General features: G+C 41.7%; 1 protein-coding gene across 3 annotated transcripts in view; it reads right to left on the bottom strand.

The window, feature by feature from the left end:
* OXCT1 (3-oxoacid CoA-transferase 1) overlaps positions 1-19,103 on the bottom strand; it is a 143,429-nt gene extending 124,326 nt beyond the window's left edge. Inside the window, exons 1-4 of one of the 3 annotated variants that reach the window (XM_049708189.1) lie at positions 18,899-19,103; positions 14,869-14,977; positions 5,857-5,947; positions 1,179-1,314 (exon numbers count right to left, since the gene is read on the bottom strand). In XM_049708189.1, the coding sequence (XP_049564146.1) occupies positions 1,179-1,314; positions 5,857-5,947; positions 14,869-14,977; positions 18,899-18,976 (414 nt within the window). In that variant the 5' untranslated portion in view covers positions 18,977-19,103. Of the gene's footprint in view, positions 1-1,178; positions 1,315-5,856; positions 5,948-14,868; positions 14,978-18,483; positions 18,504-18,898 lie in introns of those variants that run through there. The other 2 variants (XM_004265961.4, XM_033421200.2) reach the window with 2 other exon arrangements.
* Positions 19,104-21,428: the final 2,325 nt, after the last annotated feature.

The following is a 21,428-nucleotide window of genomic DNA, read 5'->3' as shown; positions in this document are numbered from 1 at the left end:
GGTCATAAAGGTGGGGCCCTGATCAAAGAGGATTAGTGTCCTTGTAATAAGAGACCCTAGAGCACTCACTTACACGTACTCTCCCTCTGCCTCTCACTGTCCCTCTCCCTCTCTCCCCTCCCCCCACCAAGAACCAAATCAGCCTGTACCTTGATCTTGTACTTCTCAGCCACCATAACAGTGAGAAATAAATTTCTCTTTTCTAAGCCACCCAGTCTGTGGTATTTTGTAAAAGTGGCACAAGCGATGAAGATAGTACACCTTTTGTTATTCTCAAAAAACTTTAAATGAAGATTGGATAAATCAAGCATGTGTAATGCTATGAGAGGCACAGGTGCCAACACTGTAGAGTGATCAGGTGTGACTTGGAAAATCACTGTGAAGCTTCGAGTAGAAAAAACAGTTCTCCCATGCCTGCTCTCTCCAGATAAGCATATACATTGATTTAATGATTGAATTTTTAAAAATTCTGCTATATTACATTATTACCAATTTGATGAAGTTAGTGGTAATAATACATTCTGTTGACAAAATGAAGCAGTGTGGTGGGCTCAGTTTCAGAGATGAAGGCAGACCATGTCAAAATGGAAAGTAATGTATACAACCTATAGACCCTTGTTTTACTCATATGGCTTCAAAAACTTTGCTCAGTGACAAACTCTTCAATCAGTTAGGAGAGGAAATGGTGTATAAAGTGAGCAGAAACTTGCTAGATTAATTGCAATCACTGCTTCCTTTGTAATGGCATCAGCTCTCTAGACACCTGGGCTCTGATCCCAGCACTTAGTCTGTGATGTAGTCCCTCCATGGCCTTTACTGTCCTATGTCTCAGCAAGACCAGATTCCCCACAAATTTCTAATTCTGTGATTCATAGGAATTGACTTTTAGGACAATCATCAAACATCCCAGCAATTTCTTTTGCATGCTCCAATGAAATATACATTATAGTGCCAAACTTAAAATTTTATCCTGAAGCCTAGATATTTTCACCTTCTTTTTCAGTGCACAGCAACAAAATAGTTCTCTAGCAAGCAAGAGGTATGACCTATAAACACAATTCCTTGGTTTGGCAAAAGATCATTCTACCTTACCTCTCTTACACAATGAAATTTCTAGGAGGAAAAAGGTATATTTTAAAATAAATTAGTATTGTAAAAAAAAAAAAAATTTTTTTTACCTGAGGTGTCAGCTCTACTTCTAATTCACCAGATAAATACTGTCGTTCAAATTCTGCATTTTCACCCACATACGAAGAGACCATGCGTTTTATCTGCTTGGATCGAAGTAAAAGGCCCAAACCAAAGTTGTCAACCCTAGAAGGAAAATGCAAGCAGCTTACAATCAAAGGGACATCTGATAGAATATTAATCTCACTTACATTCAAAAACTTGAAATTTTATATGACAAACCACTCACATGTCTCCTGACAACCTCCTTTTCTCCCAACTTCGACTTCGCTCTCCCTCCTCATTCTCATGCCCACAAGTGGCCATTCCTGCTCAACTAACTCTTTCCTAATTCTCAGAATGCATTTCCAAGCCTCTAACCTCCCCCCAACTGTCCTGACACACTGAATACCTTAAAGTAGTTCAGGTAACAGGTAACTGTCAACCTCCTGATAGACTTGTTTTATAGTCCTAGCTTCCAATATTGAATCTAATAACATTTCCCACCCACCATGAGTGTAAAAGAAATACCTGCATGATTTATTCTTACTTGGTTCAAAAGAAAACTAAAGCCTAAATAACAAGTATTTTCAAGAGTGCATTTTTGAGATGTGAAAATTCCCTGAAGATTGATAACACACTTGTCCACTAGAGGGCTACAAATCACTAAAAAGTCGGTCTTGCAAAACATTACACAAAACGCTTTACGTTTTTTGTTTGTTTTTTACCTACTGCTAATTACTATCTAGCTAGGCGTTCAGTTCTTCAGGTAAACAATTTTGTTCCCCTCAATTCAGCTCCATCTGCAGCCTTCTTCATCTCATCTGATGGCAGCCCCATCCTCACTACTTCAGAACAAAACTCATGGTGTGATCTCTGACACACACATTCCACAGCAACTTTATTGGAAAATCCTGACTCTACCTTCAGAATCTATCCAGAATCTGAGCATTTCTCACTCCCTCTCTGGGACCGGCCCATCTCTTTCCCGGATACTGCAGTAACCTTTCTTGTTTCTAATCCTGCCTGCTACGATCTACTCATAAAATGACAGCCAAAAACACAAGTATAAAATAAAATATGTCAGATCATGTCACTGCTCTGCTCAAAACCCTGCCTTGGTACCCATTTATTTAGAGTAAAAGCAAATGTCTCTAGAGTGGACTGCAAGACCCCCTGGGATGGGATGGAATGCCCTTTCACACCTCTGACCTCACTCCTCCCATTTTCCTTTTTGCTCTCTTCTCTACCTCTTCTGGCCTCCTTACAGTTCCTCAAACACACCAGACATCTTGTCTAGGGGCCTTGAACTGGCCTTTCCATCTCTCTTGGAAACTTTTCCTCCAGATAGGGTTCTACATAAACATCTGTTGACCATTTGTCAAATGAATTTATTGCTTGATTTCACTTTCCCCCTCCTCACTGGCTCCTTTGTAATAAAAATGAAAATCATCAAGTCTTCATGCTAGATATTTGCTATGTGTCCCTCTGTATCCATTCTCCAACCTCTAGCCTGGGGCAGCTGCCCCGTGTAGACTGAATCATGGGGTGCCCTGCCCTCTGGCTTCTGATTGGGCCCATCCATTGCTGACTGGGTTCAGCCAGTGTAAGGCACCACCAGGGGGGTTGGGGGGGGTTGGGGGGAGAATGGCAGCAGGACATCTATTCCCTTGGCTCTCTCCCTGGCAGGCTGCAGCACACTGGATAGCCCTCTCCATAAGGCTTTCTTCTGGGTCCAAACAGCCCCCTCCCCTCATCCCATCAGGCCCAGGGCTGGAGGAAACAGCTCTCCACTGTTAATAATAATCTTGCACTTGGGGGCCATTATTAAGTAAAATAAGGGTTCCTTGGACACAAGCACTGCGATACAGATCATGGATCTGATAACCGGGGATACAGCAACAGTGGATCTGATGACCATGGATCTGATAACCAGGGTGGCTACTAAGTGACCAACTGGAGGGGTACACTGGACAAAGGTATGATTCACATCCAGGGCAAGACAGAGCAGGAGGGCCCAAGACTTCATCACAGTACTCAGAATAGCCTGTAACTTAAAACTTATGAATTGTTTATTTCTGGAATTTTCCATTTAATATTTTCAGACCAAGGTTGACCATAGATAACTGAAACCACATAAAGCAAAATCATGGATATGGGAGGAGTGCTGCACATATTACCTGTTAGTATTTATTAGTCTTCTACATGGAAGTGGGGCTGCCCTTCGAGTTGTCTAAATCCCCACCTTCAAGAACTGTAATCCAAAATTACCTTGTCACAAGGAAATGAAAATAACTAATATAGCACACCTATTCTTCCCTGGGCTCTGTGATTTAATTGGTTGATACATAGCATATCGTGAAACTTTTGGTTTATACACGCTTGTAATTCACATGTCAAAGTCTTCCAAAGATCAAAGGAACATCTGCAATTTTCCTGCCTTCCTAATCAATCCATATCAAAGTATTAATTCATCTGAATGATCCTAAGGTAGGGTTTGTCATATCAAGACTGACAGTTAATACTCCATAGCAAAGTAAGTGGTACCTCAGGCCAACAGGTCTTAGTGATCATTAAAAGCAAATAAAACAAAAGTAGACAATCAGGAATCCTGAGCTTTGGAAAGACTTCCAATTCAGGCAGAACTTATATAGATGGAGTCTTAGGAGAAAATAGCCATTACTTCTTTTTTTTTTTAATTGAAGTATAGTTGATTTACAAGGTATTAGTTTCAGGTGTACAGCAAAGTGATTTGGTTATATATTCATATACATTCTTTTTCAGATTCTTTTCCATTATAGGTTGTTACAAGATATTGAATATAGTTCCCTGTGCTATACAGTAGGTCCTTGTTTATCTACTTTACATATAGTAGTATATATCTGTTAATCCCAAACTCCTAATTTATCCCTCCCCTGCCCCCTTTCCCCTTTGGTAACTATAAGTTTGTTTTCTATGTCTGTGAGTCTATTTCCGTTTTGTAAATAAGTTCATTTGTATCATTCTTTTCGATTCCACGTATTGGTGATGACCATTACTTCTAATTCCATGTTCTCTACATTTTACCCAACAACTCAAACCATGTCGTTGGTCCTCCAATAAAGTGATGCTAAGTTGTCCTCATTTATCTGACTCTAAGGATCAAAACAAAGCCCTCATCCCTATAGACCTCAAGGATTTAAACTCCTCTAATTATGAGAATCAACTTCCAATGAGGGTGTGCAAAGTGCCTTCTTTGAGTTCAGCGAAGTAGGTTATCGGTACCTACTCTGCATCAAAAGTTTACATTGATCTACACCACTCCTTGTAAGCACTGAGCTAACAGGAAAACCCAACCAAGTACTGATAATCAAAAGTATTTTTAATAAATATAAAGTCAGCTCAAAGGGCACAGGATGTGATTAAGAAATATCAAGTGATCATGAACAAGTTACTTCCCGGATTACAGATGAGTTTCCCCTGTTAAATGAGGGAACTGGAACAGATGATCTCTACAATCCCGTCCAGCTCCAACTCTCGGTGATTCTGAGACTATAGGCTAAGCATAGCAGGAAATAGAAAACTACTCTATGGACTTCCCTGGCGGTCCAGTGGTTAAGGCTCTATGATTCCACTGCAGGGGGCGCAGGTTTGATCCCTGGTGGGGGAACTAAGATCCCGCATGCCGCGTGAAGCAGCCAAAAAATAAATAAAAAGAAAAAAGAAAACTACTCCAAGTAACAGGATTGGGCTGTAATATACATCAGAGATAATAAATACAATTCAGTACACAAAGAAAGGCTAACCATCTCCAAAGGAATTCAGAAGGGGAAAGATCAATGAAGGCTAGAGCAGTTCTATAATTAGATAGGGCTTCTTCTGTAAGATGGGAAAGATGTGGATAGGCAGAGAAGTGGAGAGCCTTCCAAATGAAAATAATAGCATAAATAAACTCAGCAAAGGAAAAAATGAGCACAAATGTAGATCAGTTTTGTTTCCTAAATAATCTGTGCTATTTCTTCTAAATTGCATTTATGATAACAGACTAAACTAACTGCCAATTCGGTTAATTTCTTTAATTTTTAAGATCTTTAAAGTCTTTCATTATTAAAAGAGAGCTGACAATTTACCATTTTGCACAAAAATAGCTTTTTCCTTGATAACTAAATATATCTTAATATGCAGGCCATTCATCATTAAAATGTTATGGCTCATTTTTGACCATTTTGATATGTGAGCCTACTGGCTTAAGTGCCAGCTGCATACCCTCCTCCTTTTACCAAGACCAGCAACATTTGTAATGATTGATGGTATTCTTTATGTATAATCTAGGGTAAGGGCATAACCAAAAGAAGACTTGAAACAGATTTCAAATGGATGTCCATCTTCCTTTATAAATAAAGATCTACAATAACATACAACATAAAGGAACCTCTTTAAATTTTAAAATGAAGGACTCAATTTGAACATACTTTTTTTTTTCATTGCAGGATCTTGGTTTCCCTGATCAAACCCATGCCCCCTGCAGTGGAAGCGCGGAGTCTTAACCACTGGACTGTGGCGGAAGTCCCAATTAACATTACCTTTTGATCCTCGAGCATACTGCTCTTGTCAATAGGGAAATATTTCATTTCACTGATAGACTTCATTTCAGTATCATAGAGGACTGTCATTTCTTTCAAGCCAATTGTTTTAAAAATGCACGCTTACCCTGCATTGTTGCTGACTGCAGTTAGTCCTTTTACTCCAGTCTTTAGCAAAGCTCCTATAAGATTCTCTGGAATTCCACATAACCCAAAACCTATAATGAGCCAAAAAGATAAACAATTTGTGTAGAGGGTAATGTTCTTTTAGGGAATGTATGTGTCATTCTTTTTAATAAAAAAGAAAATATACCAACACATTATTAGACCTACTAAGCAAAATGCACAGGCATATCTCAGCAACTTAATAAATACACAATAAAAAGATCAAATTCCTGGTGGCCAGGAATTTGAGGGGAGGGGGGAGATGAATACACAGAGTACATAAGTTTTTATGAGCAGTGACATACTTTGTATGACATTATAATGATGGATATATGTCATTATACTTTTGTCCAAACCCATAGAACATGCAACACTATTCACTTCGTTAAAGTGAAACTTAAGATGAACTGTGAACTTGTTGATTATGATGTGCCAAGGCAGTTCATCCCTGGCTTAAGAAAAAAAAAAAGCTACCACTCTTGATAATAGCTATGCATGTGTGGGGAGGCGGGTCATGGGGAATTTCTGTACCTTCCTGTCCATTTTGTTGTAAACCTAAAACTGCTTAAAAAAAAGTCTCAAAAAAAAAAAAGAATTAACACTCAGGATAGACATTTTTGGCAAAACTTCTGTTTCACTTATATATGTACACATGTTTTATATGTGTGTGTGTTTGTTGGATTGTGATGTAAAATGTGTCTTTTAGATCAAAAAAGTTGGCAGGCCACGTTGGTTAAGTCTACTGACAAATAAAAGCACAAATTAACCTCAGAAAAAATAAAATAAATAGTCATACAGCTGTATCCAAATGTTTTACATCGTTATATAGTACCAGACATCACTGTCAAGTCTTGATTCATAAGTATAAGGCCAAGTGCAACGTACTAATACGGCTACACGTTGTTCTTCTTGTACTTAACTACATATCTATTATTTTCCCACTTTAAAATTGAACCTTTGTACAGTCACTTTTTCAAGCATGTTTCTTTTATATGCCTGAGTTGATTTTGCAGATCTAGAAGCCTAAGCCAATGACTCATTTCCTTACATCTTCCACAATTCCTCAAATGGTATTGGGTCTAAAGTCCAATGACTGCTGAGTTTAATGAATGAATGAATGAAGAGCAGGCTTAAAAATAAGCCTTGATTTTTGTGACCAAGGCCAAGAAATCCAAAGAAATGTACAATATAAGAATCAGGATAGAGAGAGGGGGAAGATGGCGGAAGAGTAAGATGCGGGGATCACCTTCCGCCCCACAGATACATCAGAAATACTTCTACACGTGGAACAACTGCTACAGAACACCTACTGAACGCTAGCAGAAGACCTCAGACCTCCCAAAAGGCAAGAAACTCCCCATGTACCTGGGTAGGGCAAAAGAAAAAAGAAAAAACAGAAACAAAGAATAGGGACGGGCCCTGCACCAGTGGGAGGGAGCAGTGAAGGAGGAAAGGTTTCCACACACTAGAAGCCCCTTTGCGGGTGGAGACTGCAGGTGGCGGAGGAGGGGAGCTTCAGGGCCGCGGAGGAGAGCACAGCCACAGGGTTGCGGAGGGAAAAGCAGGGAGATTCCTGCACAGAGGATGGGTGCCGACCAGCACTCACCAGCCTGAGAGGCTTGTCTGCACACCACCGGGGCGGGCGGGTCTGGGAGCTGAGGCTCGGGCTTCGGTAGGATCAGCATGAACACAGCTTGAAGGGGTTAGTGCACCATGGCTAGACGGGAGGGAGTCCGGGAAAAAGTCTGGGCCTGACAAAGAGGCAAGAGACTTTTTCTTCCCTCTTTGTTTCCTGGTGCTCGAGGAGAGGGGATTAAGAGCGCTGCTTAAAGGAGCTCCAGAGACGGGCGCGAGCCGCGGCTAACAGCGCGGACCCCAGAGACGAGCATGAGACGCTAAGGCTGCTGCTGCCGCCACCAAGAAGCAGGTGAGCGAGCACAGGTCACTCTCCACACATCCCTTTCGGGTAGCCTGTGCAGCCCACCACTGTCAGGGTCCCGATATCCAGGGACAACTTCCCCGCGAGAATGCACGGCGCGCCTCAGGCTGGTGCAACGTCACGCCGGCCTCTGCTGCTGCAGGCTTGCCCCGCACTCCGTGCCCCTCTCTCTCCTGGGCCTGTGTAAGCCAGAGCCCCCGAGTCAGCAGTTCCTTTAACCCCATCCTGTCTGAGCGAAGAACAGAAGCCCTCCTGACCTACAGGCAGAGGCGGGGCCAAATCCAAAGCTGAACCGCAGGAGCTTTGCAAACAAAGAAGAGAAAGGGAAATCTCTCCCAGCAGCCTCAGGAGCAGTGGATTAAAGCTCCACAATCAACTTGATGTACCCTGCATCTGTGGAATACATGAATAGACAACGAATCATCCCAAATTGCAGAGGTGGACTTTGAGAGCAAGATTTATTATTTTTTCCCCTTTTCCTCTTTTTGTGAGTGTCTGCTTCTCTGGGAGATTTTGTCTGTATAACTTTGCTTTCACCATTTGTCCTAGGGTTCTATACGTCCGTTTGTCTTTGGTTTTTTTTTTTTTTTACTTAAAAAAATTTTTTTTTCCTAATACATTTTTATTTTAATAACCTTATTTTATTTTACCTTACTTTATTTTCTTTTATCCTCTTTCATTCTTTCTAATTTTTCTCCCTTTTATTCTGAGCCATGTGGATGAAAGGCTCTTGGTGCTGCAGCCAGGAGTCAGTGCTGTGCCTCTGAGGTGGGAGAGCCAACTTCAGGACACTGGTCCACAAGACACCTCCCAGCTCCACATAATATCAAATGGTGAAAATCCCAGAGATCTCCATCTCAACACCACCACCCAGCTTCACTCAACGACCAGCAAGCTACAGTGCTGGACACCCTATAACAAAAAACTAGCAAGACAGGAACACAACCCCACACATTAGCAGAGAGGCTGCCTAAAATCATAATAAGTCCACAGACACCCCAAAACACACCACCAGACATGGACCTGCCCACCAGAAAGACAAGATCCAGCCTCATCCACAAGAACACAGGCACTAGTCCCCTCCACCAGGAAGCCTACACAACCCACTGAACCAACCTTAGCCACTGGGGACAGACACCAAAAACAACGGGAACTACGAACCTGCAGCCTGCAAAAAGGAGACCCCAAACACAGTAAGATAAGCAAAATGAGAAGACAGAAAAACACACAGCAGATGAAGGAGCGAGATAAAAACCCATCAGACCTAACAAATGAAGAGGAAATAGGCAGTCTACCTGAAAAAGAATTCAGAATAATGATTGTAAAGATGATCCAAAATCTTAGAAAGAGAATAGACAAAATGCAAGAAACTTTTAACAAGGACATAGAAGAACTAAAGATGAAACAAGCAATGATGAACAACACAATAAATGAAATTCAAAATACTCTGGAAGGGATCAGTAGCAGAATAACTGAGGCAGAAGAACGGATAAGTGACCTGGAAGATAAAATAGTGGAAATAACTACTGCAGAGCAGAATAAAGAAAAAAGAATGAAAAGATCTGAGGACAGTCTCAGAGACCGCTGGGACAACAATGAATGCACCAACATTCGAATTATAGGGGTTCCAGAAGAAGAAGAGAAAAAGAAAGGGACTGAGAAAATATTTGAAGAGATTATAGTTGAAAACTTCCCTAATATGGGAAAGGAAATAGTTAATCAAGTCCAGGAAGCACAGAGAGTCCCATACAGGTTAAATCCAAGGAGAAACATGCCAAGACACATATTAATCAAACTGTCAAAAATTAAATACAAAGAAAACATATTAAAAGCAGCAAGGGAAAAACAACAAATAACACACAAGGGAATCCCCATAAGGTTAACTGCTGATGTTTCAGCAGAAACTCTGCAAGCCAGAAGGGACTGGCAGGACATATTTAAAGTGATGAAGGAGAAAAACCTACAACCAAGATTACTCTAACCAGCAAGGATCTCATTCAGATTTGATGGAGAAATTAAACCTTTACAGAAAAGCAAAAGCTGAGAGAGTTCAGCACCACCAAACTAGCTTTACAACAAATGCTAAAGGACCTTCTCTACATAAGAAACACAAGACAAGGAAACAAACCCAAAATAATTAAGAAAATGGGAATAGGAACATACATATCAATAATTACCTTAAACGTAAATGGATTAAATGCTGCCACCAAAAGACACAGACTGGCTGAACGGATACAAAACCAAGACCCGTATAGATGTTGTCTACAGGAGACCCACTTCAGACCTAGGGACACGTACAGACTGTAAGTGAGGGGATGGAAAAAAGATATTCCATGCAAATGGAAACCAAAAGAAAGCTGGAGTAGCAAATCTCATATCAGACAAAACAGACTTTAAAATAAAGACTATTAGAAGAGACAAAGAAAGACACTACATAATGATCAAGGGATCGATCCAAGAAGATATAAGAATTGTAAATATTTATGCACCCAACATAGGAGCACTTCAATACATAAGGCAAATACTAACAGCCATAAAAGGGGAAATCGACAGTAACACAATCATAGTAGGGGACTTTAACACCCCACTTTCACCAATGGACAGATCATCCAAAATGAAAATAAATAAGGAAACATAAGCTTTAAATGATACATTAAACAAGATGGACTTACTTGATATATATAGGACATTCCATCCAAAAACAACAGAATACACATTTTTCTCAAGTGCTCATGGAACATTCTCCAGGATAGATCATATCTTGGGTCACAAATCAAGCCTTGGTAAATTTAAGAAAATTGAAACTGTATCAAGTATCTTTTCTGACCACAACGCTATGAGACTAGATATCAATTACAGGAAAAGATCTGTAAAAAATACAAACACATGGAGGCTAAACAATACACTACTTAATAACAAAGTGATCACTGATGAAATCAAAAAGGAAATTAAAAAAAACCAAGAAACAAATGACAATGAACGCACGACGACCCACAACCTATGGGATGCAGCAAAAGCAGTTCTAAGAGGGAAGTTTATAGCAATACAATCCTACCTTAAGAAACAGCAAACATCTTGAATAAACAACCTAACCTTGCACATAAAGCAATTAGAGAAAGAAGAACAAATAAACCCCAAAGTTAGCAGAAGGAAAGAAACAATAAAAATCAGATCAGAAATAAATGAAAAAGAAATGAAGGAAGCGATAGCAAAGATCAGTAAAACTAAAAGCTGGTTCTTTGAAAAGATAAATAAAATTGATAAACCATTAGCCAGACTCATCTAGAAAAAAATGGAGAAGACTCAAATCAATAGAATTTGAAATGAAAAAGGAGAAGTAACAATTGACACTGCAGAAATACAAAGGATCATAAGAGATTACTACAAGCAACTCTATGCCAATAAAATGGACAACCTGGAAGAAATGGACAAATACTTAGAAATGGATAACCTTCCGAGACTGAATCAGGAAGAAATAGAAAATATGAACAGACCAATCACAAGCACTGAAATTGAAACTATGAGTAAAAATCTTCCAACAGACAAAAGCCCAGGATCAGATGGCTTCACAGGCGAATTCTACCAAACATTTAGAGAAGAGCTAACACCTATCCTTCTCAAACTCTTCCAAAATATAGCAGAGGGAGGAACACTCCCAAACTCATTCTACGAGGCCACCATCACCCTGATACCAAAACCAGACAAGGACGTCACAAAGAAAGAAAACTACAGGCCAATATCACGGATGAACATAGATGCAAAAATCCTCAACAAAATACTAGCAAACAGAATCCAACAGCACATTAAAAGGATCATACACCATGATCAAGTGGGGTTTATTCCAGGAATGCAAGGATTCTTCAATATACGCAAACCAATCAACGTGATACACTATATTAACAAATTGAAGGAGAAAAACCATATGGTCATCTCAATAGATGCAGAGAAAACTTTTGACAAAATTTAACACCCATTTATGATAAAAACCCTGCAGAAAGTAGGCATAGAGGGAACTTTCCTCAACATAATAAAGGCCATATATGACAAACCTACAGCCAACATCATCCTCAATGGTGAAAAACTGAAAGCATTTCCACTAAGATCAGGAACAAGACAAGGTTGCCCACTCTCACCTCTCTTATTCAACACAGTTTTGGAAGTTTTAGCCACAGCAATCAGAGAAGAAAAGGAAATAAAAGGAATCCAAATCGGAAAAGAAGAAGTAAAGCTGTCACTGTTTGCAGATGACATGATACTATACATAGAGAATCCTAAAGATGCTACCAGAAAACTACTAGAGCTAATCAGTGAATTTGGTAAAGTAGCAGGATACAAAATTAATGCACAGAAATCTCTGTCATTCCTATACACTAATGATGAAAAATCTGAAAGTGAAATGAAGAAAACACTCCCATTTACCCTTGCAACAAAAAGAATAAAATATCTAGGAATAGGGGCTTCCCTGGTGGCGCAGTGGTTGGGAGTTCACCTGCTGATGCAGGGGACACGGGTTCGTGCCCCTGTCCGGGAGGATCCTGCATGCCAGGGAACAGCTGGGCCCGTGAGCCATGGCCGTTGGCCCTGTGCGTCTGGAGCCTGTGCTCTGCAATGGGAGGGGCCGCGACGGTGAGAGGCCCGTGTACCACAAAAAAAAAAAAAAAAAAAATCTAGGAATAAACCCACCTACGGAGACAAAAGACCTGTATGCAGAAAATTATAAGACACTGATGAAAGAAATTAAAGATGATACAAATAGATGGCGAGATATACCATGTTCTTGGATTGGAAGAATCAACATTGTGAAAATGTCTCTACTACCCAAAGCAATCTACAGATTCAATGCAATCCCTACCAAACTACCACTGGCATTTTTCACAGAACTACAACAAAAAATTTCACAATTCGTATGGAAACACAAAAGACTCCAAATAGCCAAAGCAATCTTGAGAAAGAAAAACGGAGCTGGAGCAATCATGCTCCCTGACTTCAGACTATACTACAAAGCTACAGTAATCAAGACAGTATGGTACTGGCACAAAAACAGAAAGACAGATCAATGGAACAGGAGAGAAAGCCCAGAGATACACCCACGCACATATGGTCACCTTATCTTTGATAAAGGAGGCAGGAATGTACAGTGGAGAAAGGACAGCCTCTTCAGTAAGTGGTGTTGGGAAAACTGGACAGGTACATATAAAAGTATGAGATTAGATCACTCCCTAATACCATACACAAAAATAAGCTCGAAATGGATTAAAGACCTAAATGTAAGGCCAGAAACTATCAAACTCTTAGAGGAAAACATAGGCAGAACACTCTATGACATAAATCACAGCAAGATCCTTTTTGACCCACCTCCTAGAGAAATGGAAATAAAAACAAAAATAAACAAATGGGACCTAATGAAACTTCAAAGCTTTTGCACAGCAAAGGGAACCATAAACAAGACCAAAAGACAACCCTCAGAATGGGAGAAAATATTTGCAAATGAAGCAACTGACAAAGGATTAATTTCCAAAATTTACAAGCAGCTCATGCAGCTCAGTAACAAAAAAACAAAATGGGCAGAAGACCTAAATAGACATTTCTCCAAAGAAGATATACAGACTGGCAACAAACACATGAAAGAATGCTCAACATCATTAATCATTAGAGAAATGCAAATCAAAACTACAATGAGATATCATCTCACACCAGTCAGAATGGCCATCATCAAAAAATCTAGAAACAATAAATGCTGGAGAGGGTGTGGAGAAAAGGGAACACTCTTGCACTGCTGGTGGGAATGTGAATTGGTACAGCCACTATGGAGAACAGTATGGAGGTTCCTTAAAAAACTACAAATAGAACTACCATATGACCCAGCAATCCCACTACTGGGCATATACCCTGAGAAAGCCATAATTCAAAAAGAGTCATGTACCAAAATGTTCATTGCAGCTCTATTTACAATAGCCAGGAGATGGAAACAACCTAAGTGTCCATCATTGGATGAATGGATAAAGAAGCTGTACCACATATATACAATGGAATATTACTCAGCCATAAAAAGAAACGAAATTGAGTTATTTGTAGTGAGGTGGATGGACCTAGAGTCTGTCATACAGAGTGAAGTAAGTCAGAAAGAGAAAGACAGATACCGTATGCTAACACATATATATGGAATTTAAGAAAAAAAATGTCATGAAGAACCTAGGGGTAAGACAGGAATAAAGACACAGACCTACTAGAGAATGGACTTGAGGATATGGGTAGGGGGAAGTGTAAGCTGTGACAAAGTGAGAGAGTGGCATGGAAATATATACACTACCAAATGTAAAACAGAAAGCTAGTGGGAAGCAGCCGCATAACACAGGGAGATCAGCTAGGTGGTTTGTGACCACCTAGAGGGGTGGGATAGGGAGGGTGGGAGGGAGGGAGACACAAGAGGCAAGAGATATGGGAACATATGTATATGTATAACTGATTCACTTTGTTATAAAGCAGAAACTAACACACCATTGTAAAGCAATTATGAGTGTGAGACAGTGGTGCTAAAAGATATTCTAAACAAAGAGAAGCAAAGACCTTGGGAGACTCACTAACAGATAGAGGCATATGTGCTCTCAAACTCATAAAATGAGGAGACACAAAAAGAGTGACTAGCTGTGGGCTGATGAGATCAATGAATTCCCAAGAATCTACGGATTTTTCAAAACTACTAATAAGATGCCACCATTTAAGGCGTCAGCTTTTCAAAATAATAGAAAAAGAAACACAAAAGGAAAGAAAAGGTAAAACATAAAGTGCTAAACCTTGCTGAGCTTTCAGGAAGGGGGCACTAATAAAAAATAGATAATATGTAATTAATAAATAAAAATAAGATAATGAATAAATAAGTAATAAAATAATTGGTATTTCCAATATTTGGCATTTATTAACTAAGCAGGAAAATAATTGGCATTTCTAATCTACATACTTTGCCATTGTAATTTCCCTGCTTTGCTAAAAACATAAGGCTGTTACCATAAAAAGAAAAACAATACTATTACTCACCACCAACCAGTACTGTTGCACCATCAGGGACGTCTTTTACCGCTTCCACTGGATCCATATAAAATTTGGTATGGCGACGTGTGCTGGTTGAAAAGTAGCAAACACATTCCTAAAACATTAAAAAACATTTTTAAGTGAATAAACATTTGGAAACATGCGTTCGCTTTCCATGTATAGCGATGTATTCAAGTTTTATCTATACAATTTCACTAGCTCATCTTTGAAAGAGTTGGGCTGTAAGTAGTTCATCTTAGGAGTAGGATGGACATACTCTATCCACAGATTATCACCAGAATCCCCTTATGATCTGTATCTTTTATTATATAAGGAAAACTCTGTGTCATTTGCGGCCCCTCGGAAGAGTGAAAGAAAGTAGATAACCTGTACGCTGGGACTCAAATTCACAATATCGGTGTCATCAAGCAGCAATTTCTGATAGCAACACAACCAACAAATATTTACTGTGACAAAATTTATGTGCCAAGTTCTGCACTATTTATTTCAATCTGTCGATAGCAAGGATTAAGACACAACTGTTGCTCTCAATACTACAAATACTACATATTTGGACCCTGATCCAATCTTGGGTGTCAAAGAATGCCTCCTGAAAGGACAAGTAAAGAACAGCACACCAAAAAACTCATTCCCCTAAGGGGCCTGAAGTTTATGGATGCTGGAGAAAAGTAGCAAACTGTTATCTGCAAGAGAGGCATGGTTAGTCTTACCCCAGTGTACTATTTGTTGCAAATCAGGCTATCTAGCGAGCATTCACCGTCAGTTTTAAACTGTTTCCCTCTTTACACTTCGTCTACAATATGGACAGGAAAAAATGATAAAGTCGATTGTGTTGTAATCAATCACTCATACTCAACATCCTCTCTCCTTTATTCTCATTATATAGTCAACCTAAAAAGAGAGGGAGTAGAGAGAATGACACCTGACTCCTGAGATGCTGTCCCTTAACCAGCCCAACGAGGTTGTAAACTCACATCCATGAGGTTGTAAACTCACATCCACGGCCCATCAGTCTCCCAGACAGAGAACCCGAGGGGGTCCTTTTAGCAGCAAAAACGAGCTCTGTCATTCTTTTCTTCCTCCAAAAACTCCTTTCATAAAAAGTGTCAATTAATACAAAAGAAAATTTAAGAGAACTATACTGAAAGTCAAATGAGACCTGCAAAGGTATAGGTTGCCCAAATGACCTTCGTCCTTTTAAATTTCAACCTTGGTCAAGGTCAGATGAGGAGCTTGGTATACACTGGCATACTGCCCAAACACGGGGGAAGTAAGTAGAGGCGGGGATAGAAAGGAAAGGGCTTGAGTTACAGCTTTCTCCTCTTCCCTACCCTCAAGTAGCAAGGAGTTATTTGATTCTGTCTTAACACACACATACACACAAAAACATATTTTTAATCTTAGAAATTAAAAGTTTGATAGTCTGAATAAGTAGGTTGAGAAATTGAATATTTCCTGCCATATTAGTAAACAAAGAATGTCACCGTCACCAGCGATTGCAAGCCCTCCAATGTGAGCTGATGAGCCCTGAAAAAACTCAGGGCTGAAAAGAATACCTACCATCTAGCAGCCATCAGATTGCCGCCACTCCCTGCAGGGAGCCCTGAGGAAACTCAGGATGTAAAAATACAGGCCCCAGATAGGTGCATATCAAAGGAGTGATTTCAGTGGGCCCAGACTCTTGCATCTTCCCATACAGAGAAAAAAAGGGCTAAATTCCTTAACTTGAGATATCTGGTTTTCTTTATTTAACAACAATCTTTTGACGTTCCCAATTACCTGCTCTTTGTAGCAAAACTTCTAAATATCCTGGCCCCTCCCCTGGACTCCTCCGAGCAGTTTCAGAGTTATCTGAAATGCTGTCTCCTGGGCTGCAGTCCTCATTTTGCCCAAAATAAAACTTAACTCGCAACTCTCACATTGTGCATATATATATATTTTTTAAGTCAACAGTCTATTTTAGTCGAAGTCAATGGCAATGGCTCTGAAAGTGCAGTCCTCAGACCTGAAGCATTATCAACTGGGAACTTACTAATGCAGAGTACGGGGCTCCAGCCAGGACTTACTAAATCAGAAATTCTGGGGATGAACACAGCAATCTATTTAATAAAGCCTCCAGGTAATTCTGATGCAAACTCAAGTTTGAAAGACATGTTTATCATAAATAAAAAAGAAAAAAACCTATCTCATTTTACCTGTTGGGTATGTTTAGCAGAAAAATTCTCAAGGTTACCACATAAGTTTCCCACAGCGTTCTCTCATCCACCTATGAAACGTGTTGAATGTCTATTCTATGCAGGGTATAATGTTGAGAGAGACAGAGAATACGGCATACAATATGGTCTCTGCAAATTTCATCTGGTTATGAAGACAATGTACACACATTCAAAAAGTTAAACAAGTACACAAGTGTCACAGTTAACGCAAGCAGGAGGTAAGGATTTAAGGGCTAAATAAGCAGTAAGAGCCCTAAGTGCCAAGCACCGAAGGAACACAGGGAAGCTGGAGTTGGACCTATGATAAACCTGAAAGGAGAGATGAGATACAGAAAACCCCGTAATTTGTAGCTCGGCCATCTAAGAAGAGGTTTGCTGGGTTTCGGGAATAGTTTAACAATATACTGAAGAAAATGAGTAAGTTACACTTAGGTAAATAAGTAACTGTCAAAAGAAGGAATGATATTGACCTTGGCCCAAGGATATCGCTGTGTCCTGATTTGCATTAGTTTCAGCGCCCACAGCAATCTGACTGAAGGTCAAGTTCCCTTTTAATAATGCTTTACATATCCAAAGCTATCTGCAATTATCAAAATGCTTCCTAAGAAGCATTTATGAGTAAACCGGTCCAGGTCTAAATCATCCTAGCACTTACCTACGGGGCTTGGTGGCCCCTCTGCGTTCACCGCTCTCAGAGAGTGGACGTGGGGAAGAAGGGAGAGCAATGGGACGGGGCAGGAGTTCCCTGTGAGTACTCAAGTGTGCAAGGCACGCTTTTAAGCTCGGAACTATTATTCAAAACGCTAAGTAAAAACATCACTTTTCCTTGTCTCTTCCAAGGAAAAGGCTCCCGTGGTGATGGACGTAGCCAAGGTAAGCCACCCTCCAAGACTCAGAGCTCTGGTCCTATCCGAGGACTCGGAATAGGAACCGCACCGGGACGTGGGCTTACAGGCGGGGACAGAGCATGGGGCAAAAAAAGACCACACATCAGCCAACAATCGCGGCGCGAATGCCTCAAGATACTACCACTCGTAACATGTTTGCAGTGAAGGCGGAACAAGGTTTGCAAAAGGCTTTGAAATCGGAAATCCGGAGGAGCCTTGGAAGAAGGGGCGCCGGTGCCCAAAGCCCGCGCTCTAGCCACCGCCTATCCTCTACAGGCTCCTCCGCGTGGGGAGGTAAAAAACGCCCAGGCAAGGGCTCCAGTCCGGGTTCCCCGTCCCACCGCAGAGGTGCGGCGCAGCCCTATCCGGGAGGTGGGGCGCAGCGTCCCATTCCCTTGGCGGTGAACTCAAGCCGACCCCTGGCTAGCCCAGCGCTGGGTTCCGGGCCTCTAGAGGCGCCCCTGCCCCGAGATCCCCAAATCGGAGCGCAAACCTACCAGCTACAGCCGTCGCCCCTTGCCCCCTTTAAACAAGCGAACCCTCCTCTTCCCGTTTAGGCCGCCAGAGCCCCTTCCCAGAAGGCTGCCAAGGAAGCGGAGACGCGTGCCGGGAAGGACGCGAGGGAGCCCCGAAGGGCGCGGCGGCGCTGCCAGGCGTCCTCCTGCCCCTCAGCCTCTCTGCGCGCTTCTTTGCCTCGTTTCGCCCCATCGGGAAAGCAGGTGCAGAACCAAGCCAAGGAGGCCATGCAGCAGAGCGGCCAGGCAAGGAAGGCGTCGTCGCGTCTCGGGGCCCTGGATGCCGGCTCCCGGACTGGAGCGGGTGGGTACGGGCAGAGGAGAAAACGCTGGCACCACTCGGGGTTTCGTCCGCACTCGTTCGACACGCGGCCTTGCTCTTCACCCGCACTTTTACCTTGGACCAGGCGCCCCCGGGGCGGCGGGCGGAGGGGCAGAACCGCAGGCGGGAGGAGAGGCGTGTGAGTGCCGCCATGGTTGGGCTGGGGGGTAGTCGCAGGCCGGGCCGAAGCAAGCGTGTGAGTGTGTCAGCAGGCGCGGCCCGGGCCTCCGCGTCACCGAACGGGAGGAAAAGGAAGGCGCGCAGGGGGCGGGCTGCAGGCTCGAACGCGCTTCTGTGACGTCCTGGGACCTCCGGGGCCGGGCTCCGGCTGACGGAGAAGAGATGCTGGGAGGGGCCGGCGGCCGGGGCGGATCGCGGGTAAAGTGCCGTTCCGGCCGCGCTCGGATGCTTCCTCGCGTCGGGTGTATTCCAGACCGTCGTGTTGCGCGCCTTTGCCGCCGCAGCTCCTCGGCTTTGAGCTATCGCGGGTATCTGTCTATATATACCAAGGTCGGGGATAAACCTTGGCCTAGCGTTCGGGCGGCGCAGGAGGGCCTCTCCCGGAGCTCGCTGCCTTTTCATGTCAGTGTCTGGCGCCTGTGTGGGCTGCAAAGGGGTACCTGCCTGGAGGCCCACCGCCTCTCTTTCCCCCGTCTGGACAGCGTTCCCACGTCTTCCATTTCTCAGTCCCCTCTCCCCACACCTGTCCCTGGCTTGTGTAGAGTTAAGTTTGCTCTGAGAACCTGCCACGAGCCATATTCCTTGAAGTGTGATCAGACAGGCCTGGTCAAGATTGTCCCTGGTCAGGAAGGCAAGATTAGGACTGAGCCTCTGGGACCTGAATTTAGCACACCTTCTTTTCCATCCCTATCATCCAAGTCTGCATTTTTCAGGATCTTTCTGGCACTGGAGTCCCAGAAACCCCAGATATTACTCAGCAGATGCAAACATACAGCTGTGTGTCCCTTTGACTGACCTGAGACAAGTTTCATAACTTTCCTAAGCCTGTGTCCTTATCTGCAAATTAAAGTTGCTTATAATACTCAGAACTGTCCTGAAGATTACATGAGGTAATTCATGGAAAGCTTCTGGCCCCATTTATAAACACTCAATAAATCTTAGGCGTTACTCTAAGTTTCTTCAAGTTGGCAGTGGTGCATTGATATGACACATACATTCAATGAAAGTCTGATTTCTTCAGAACCGTCTATGTACTTAGCAGCTGAGTGGAAGGACCAAGTGGAAAATCAATAAACATTTTATTTGATTAAGGGTTGACCATGTCCTGGGAATGTGGCTGTTGGTTTTTGAAGCAAAGCTAACACGAAAATTAAATGAGCCCTTAGCTTCCTTAGCAAGTATACTGAGACGGTGGACAGTCAGTCCAGTTTAAATTGTTTCTATAAAAGCACTGCCCTTTCATGGTATTCTTTTTAACTCCGAATTTCTTTTTTTCCTGTGAATACTATATATATATATTTTTACATCTTTATTGGAGTATAATTGCTTTACATTGTTGTGTTAGTATAATTTTAATTAAAGTCATTGAGAGAACAAAATACCAAGTTAGACTGTCCAATGACATAAGGAGAAATTAACTTCACAATGCTGTCTATTTTCAACACATTTTAAGAACTTGGATAGAGGGGAAATTTAGGTATTAGAACTAAAGTCCCATTTCTAGTCCTAATACAACATATAATGCCATCATAGGGTAGCTGGCAGAATGTGAAAAAGCTAAACTTCACAACTGGGTCTGCTTTTCCACTTTCACCCTTCCAGAGGACACATGAAATGGAAAACAGCATTGGCAACTGTGTCAAACTGTGGTCATATGACTCACTCTTCTTGGCTGGTCTCACTCTGTTGCTCCTGGCTGAGGAAAAGACACATATTTTTAGTCTTGTACTCTATGTGACTCTTAAATCTCGTGAAAAAAATCAGCCTCATTACTCAACGGTCAAAACACACTATTATTTTTTGGTGACTCTATGACTCCATTTTGTACTTTTTAAATAAAATATGAGAAGCTTCAGCTTGAACAAATTATAGAAAAGTTTTTCTGTCGGATTTTCCTTCTGGTTCCACAACCATTTCAATTTTAATCTCTGTAAAATCTACTTTTTAAAAACATCTGGAACTCTACTCGATACTCTGTAATGACCTGTTTGGGAAAAGACTCTATAAAAGAATGGATATATGTATAATATATGTACAACTGATTCACTTTGCTGTACACCTGAAACTAACACAACATTGTGAATTAACTATACTCCAATAAAAACTATTTAAAAATAAAAGTAAAAAAACCCAAAAATATCCAAATTTTTCTGAACTAGTAAGAATAGCTCCCCTTTGTTTTAGGGGCAGTTTGTGACAGATATATATCATATTCTGGAAACTTTTCCTCAAGTAATATTGTAGAGTTTGACTTCCACATTCTTAAAACTTGGGAGAGGAATTTCCCTGGTGGTCCAGTGGTTAAGAATCCATCTTACAGTGCAGAGGACGCGGGTTTGATCCCTGATTCGGGGAACTAAGATCCCACATACCGCAGGGCAACTAAGCCCACCTGCCGCAACTGCTGAGCCAGCACCTCACAACC

This window comes from Orcinus orca, chromosome 3, assembly GCF_937001465.1.
Source record: "Orcinus orca chromosome 3, mOrcOrc1.1, whole genome shotgun sequence".
NCBI lineage: Eukaryota > Metazoa > Chordata > Mammalia > Artiodactyla > Delphinidae > Orcinus > Orcinus orca.
This window is presented reverse-complemented; position numbering and strand designations above follow the sequence as displayed.